The sequence below is a fragment of the Gastrolobium bilobum genome, unplaced genomic scaffold, assembly GCF_033153095.1.
Source record: "Gastrolobium bilobum isolate Gb01-03AN ecotype WA unplaced genomic scaffold, APGP_CSIRO_Gbil_v1 utg1991, whole genome shotgun sequence".
Lineage (NCBI taxonomy): Eukaryota > Viridiplantae > Streptophyta > Magnoliopsida > Fabales > Fabaceae > Gastrolobium > Gastrolobium bilobum.
In genome coordinates, this window is record NW_026898956.1 from 431,620 (window position 1) to 435,443 (window position 3,824).

At 39.1% G+C, this 3,824-nt stretch overlaps 1 protein-coding gene across 1 annotated transcript; it reads right to left on the bottom strand.

Moving 5' to 3' along the window:
* Window positions 1–273: 273 nt before the first annotated feature.
* On the bottom strand, window positions 274–1,415 carry LOC133285759 (uncharacterized). Its single transcript, XM_061483040.1, has 2 exons — window positions 1,187–1,415; window positions 274–938 (listed from the first exon to the last, which is right to left on the bottom strand). The coding sequence occupies exons 1-2, from the start codon at window positions 1,413–1,415 to the stop codon at window positions 274–276; spliced, it is 894 nt and encodes a 297-aa protein (XP_061339024.1).
* Between the last annotated feature and the right edge of the window lie 2,409 nt (window positions 1,416–3,824).

Below are 3,824 nucleotides of genomic sequence, written 5' to 3' on the forward strand. Positions count from 1 at the left end.
AAGCATTTTAGTTATTGTTTTTAAGTGGGATTGTGTCAATGTTTTGTTAAATTCATGCAATAATTAATTATAGGATTTGGGTGGGCAATACGGAACTCTTGTAGCGGCAAAAAAATTAAAATAATGTAATTAATTAAAATAATTACGCATTTAATGCTGTTTTGTTAAAAATTACATATCTGTTGCACAATGAGACGCCCACTTTGGGCGTCACATGTGACGCCCAAAGAGGGCGTCTCATGTGCAACCTATATATACCCCACTTTCCTTTTTTCACTCCTTACTCGTTTCAGGAATAATCTTTGCACCATTAATTTCAGGTATTGCTTCCTCGTTTCTGATTGGCTCCCACGGAAAAGAATAAGCCTCGACCAAGTTAGTTATCAAGAAGACGTCGTCAACGTAAGTGAACGCACTCTGCCTAACACTTAACGCAGCAGCAACGACGTGACTACATGGATACTTAAAGGCCTTAAACTTTCCACACTGACAGTATCTCTGTGGGAGGTTGACAGAATATGAACGCTCCCAACCTGCGTCAACCTCGAATACAGTATGTTCAACATTGTATGCACGAACGTGGTGGCCTGTTGCATCTACCTGGTTCTTCTTGACCAATTCAACAACATGTTTGGAGTGACGATGAGCTAATTGAAGTTGTGCAAGAGCATTTGTTCCTCTCTCAACAAAATATGCAACCAATCTGCTATATGTATGCTTAACCAATGCTGTTATAGGCATATTTCTGGCCCCCTTCAAAACCCTATTGACAGATTCAGCCAAATTTGTTGTCATATGACCGTACCTCCGTCCTTCAATATCGTAGGCACGCGACCACTTTTCCTTAGGAATCACATCAATCCACTCAGCAATTTGAGGACTACTTTCACGGAAACTCGCAAGATTCCTTTCAAAATCAACCATTGCTGGAGTATAACCTGCACAAATTGGACATTAACGAATTAAACATAAATTGACAGTCATAATGGAAAGAAATAATTACGCATTCAGTCAATGAGTATACCTAAATTCTTTAACATCCGCTTCAAATCTTCATTTCGAAACTTTTGATTGAAGTTGCTTGCAATATGACGAATACAAAATACGTGATACACATTTGGCGGCTGCCACGTAGGGTTATTTTCCACAGCAGATATTATGCTTCGATGCCGATCGGATATCAAACATATGTTTGACATCGTAGTCACATGAGCACGAATATTAACGAGAAAATAATCCCATGCTTCCAAAGTTTCGCCTTCTACGATGGCAAATGCAATCGGTAAACATTCATTATTACCATTTTGGGTTGTGGCCACCAACAATTTTCCTTTGTACTTTCCATATAAATGTGTTCCATCAATTTGGATGACGGGTTTGGCAAATTTGAACTCCTCACAACACTGTCTAAACATCCAAAAAATGCGATGAAAAACCTTTTTTCCAGAAACTAAGCTCTGCTCGGCATAAAGATCATTAGTTTGTATATGATAAAATGAACCTGGAGAAAAGCGAAGCATGTATTCGCACCACCTTGGTAAAAAAGCATACGATTCCTCCCAATCACCGTACAGAATTGCCATCGCTTTCTGCTTCGCATACCACGCCTTTCTGTAGGAAACTTGAAAGCCATATTTAGCAGTTATCCTTTCTTGCACCAAAGAGATTGACACAGATGGTTCAGACTTTATCATCCCTGCATTGAAGAGGATATCAGTGCCTCGATAACATCGAACGAATTTAATCACACATTTGTGTTCAATCACACATCTAAAATACAAAAAGGTACCTATCACGAGATCTGCAATAACGTCCGCATCGAGCTGTCTATGACCCTGGGAAATGTGCTCATTCACACATTCGTGTTTTCCACCCCATCTCGTTATTTTCCAATTTTCACGAAACACCGGTTTGATCGCCCTTACGCGCCACGGACAACCTTGATCGTACGCACAACATTTCATGGACAACTTTGCAGGCGTGCTCTCAATTACAATGGCTTCTTGATGCTCCCTAATAAGGTTGTGCTTAAGTGCCATTTGGACATCTTTTTTTGTCGCAAATTCTTGATTGACAAATAACATGTCACCCAGTTGCCACGGACCTTGTATTGAAGCCGATCCAGACACCGAACCATCAGTACATGATTCTTGTTCGCTCTGATAACTCCAATCAATGTAAGAATAATGCGGAATTCCTTCCCAAAAAGGAATAACATCTGTGTCACCTGCAATTGCGGATTATAATTTTTTAATACGAACTTACTAATTCAGGTATTAAATCAGTTATTTATTCACGCAGTATACAAATGGGAACAATTACCTTCTTGTGGAATACCAAACGGAGCAGACGCAACGTCATTCAACTGCGGCATTTGCGCGACGACTGGTTGATGGAATATTGGAATTTCAGACGCACCCATCTCACGAGATTCATCTCCTTCTGAAGCACTAGCATCCTCCGCCAGAAGATGTTCTTCCATTGCCATATTTTCATCGTCATCATCGTCATCTTCGTCGTGCATTTCCCAAGTCGGATCATTTTCATCTCCCTCAGAAAAGGTACCAACTAGAGACGCATGAGCGGCAGGAGAAGCTGGAAGACGTGGAGAATTTAAATAAACTGACCTCACCGGTATGGGAGCATTCTCCGTTGCGACGATGTCGACATACAACTCTAGAAAATCGGTCCTTGACTGGTTGCAAAATTCTTCCATTGTCATCTCCAAGTCTTCATCGTCAAGCACTTTCAAACTAATGTATTTATCACCTTGCCACACCCTTGTCGTGATCTCAGTGATACATTGGTTGTCTTGAAGACTTAACTTCTGCCGAATTCTCTGATGCAGTTCGCCAATGGTTGTGTTGCGTTGGATACGTGTCGGCCTTTTTTCACCTTCGAATATGACACCTCGTCGACCTTCTACCTTCCTACCATTGTAATATAACACAACACGAACATAATCAGGATTTGAGCTCATTTTTAAATAGAATTACAACTAAAATTCAAATACTAAATTAAAGATAAAGGAATGTTGGTGGAGAAGAGAGATATGAAGAGTGAGAGAAGATGTGTGAATTGAATGGAGGGGGTGAGAAAATATATAGAGCACACATGTGACGCCCTATTGGGGCATCTCTCCCATGGATAAGACGCCCCAATGGGGCGTCACATGTGACGCCCAAAACTGGCGTCACATTGTGCAATAGATGTGTAATTTTTTACGAAACAGCATTAAATGCGTAATTATTTAATTTAAATACATTATTTTAATTTTTTTGCCATTGATAAAGTAATACAAGTGTAGATTTTCATCGCTTGAACCTCCAATTAACACTACCAACGAAAAGGCTCGGGTTTAATTTCTTTTTTGTAATTAAACAAATAAGTAATTTTTGAAAACTTATTTTTGAAATAGTTGTGTGAGTAACCAATTAACCAGGCTTTTTCACCCTTTTGCCCCTTATTAATTAATTAATAACCATTTTGCCCCTGATTCGAAACTATCTACCAATCTGCCCCTCTTTAATCGACTACCTTGCATTTTTAATCGACTAAACGGTTGTTGGGAGATTTAATCGACTAAATCTCTCTACTTAATCGATTAAAATCATACTGACTTATTTTTTTTTTGTAAAATATGAAGATTTAGTCGACTAAATAGGGAGATTTAGTCGACTAAATCTCCCAGCAGCCGTTTTTTGTCTGTTTTGGTCATTTAGTCGATTAAAAATGCAATGTAGTCGACTAAAGAGGGGCAGATTGATAAATAGTTTCGAATCAGGGGCAAAATGGTTATTAATTAATTAATAAGGGGTAAAAAG

Coding starts and splice junctions, on each gene's coding strand:
- LOC133285759 (XM_061483040.1), bottom strand. CDS start 1,415: ATGTTTAGACAGTGTTGTGAGGAGTTCAAATTTGCCAAACCCGTCATC. Junction 939..1,186: donor GACTACGATGTCAAACATAT/GTTTGATATCCG, acceptor CAATTTGTGCAG/GTTATACTCCAGCAATGGTT.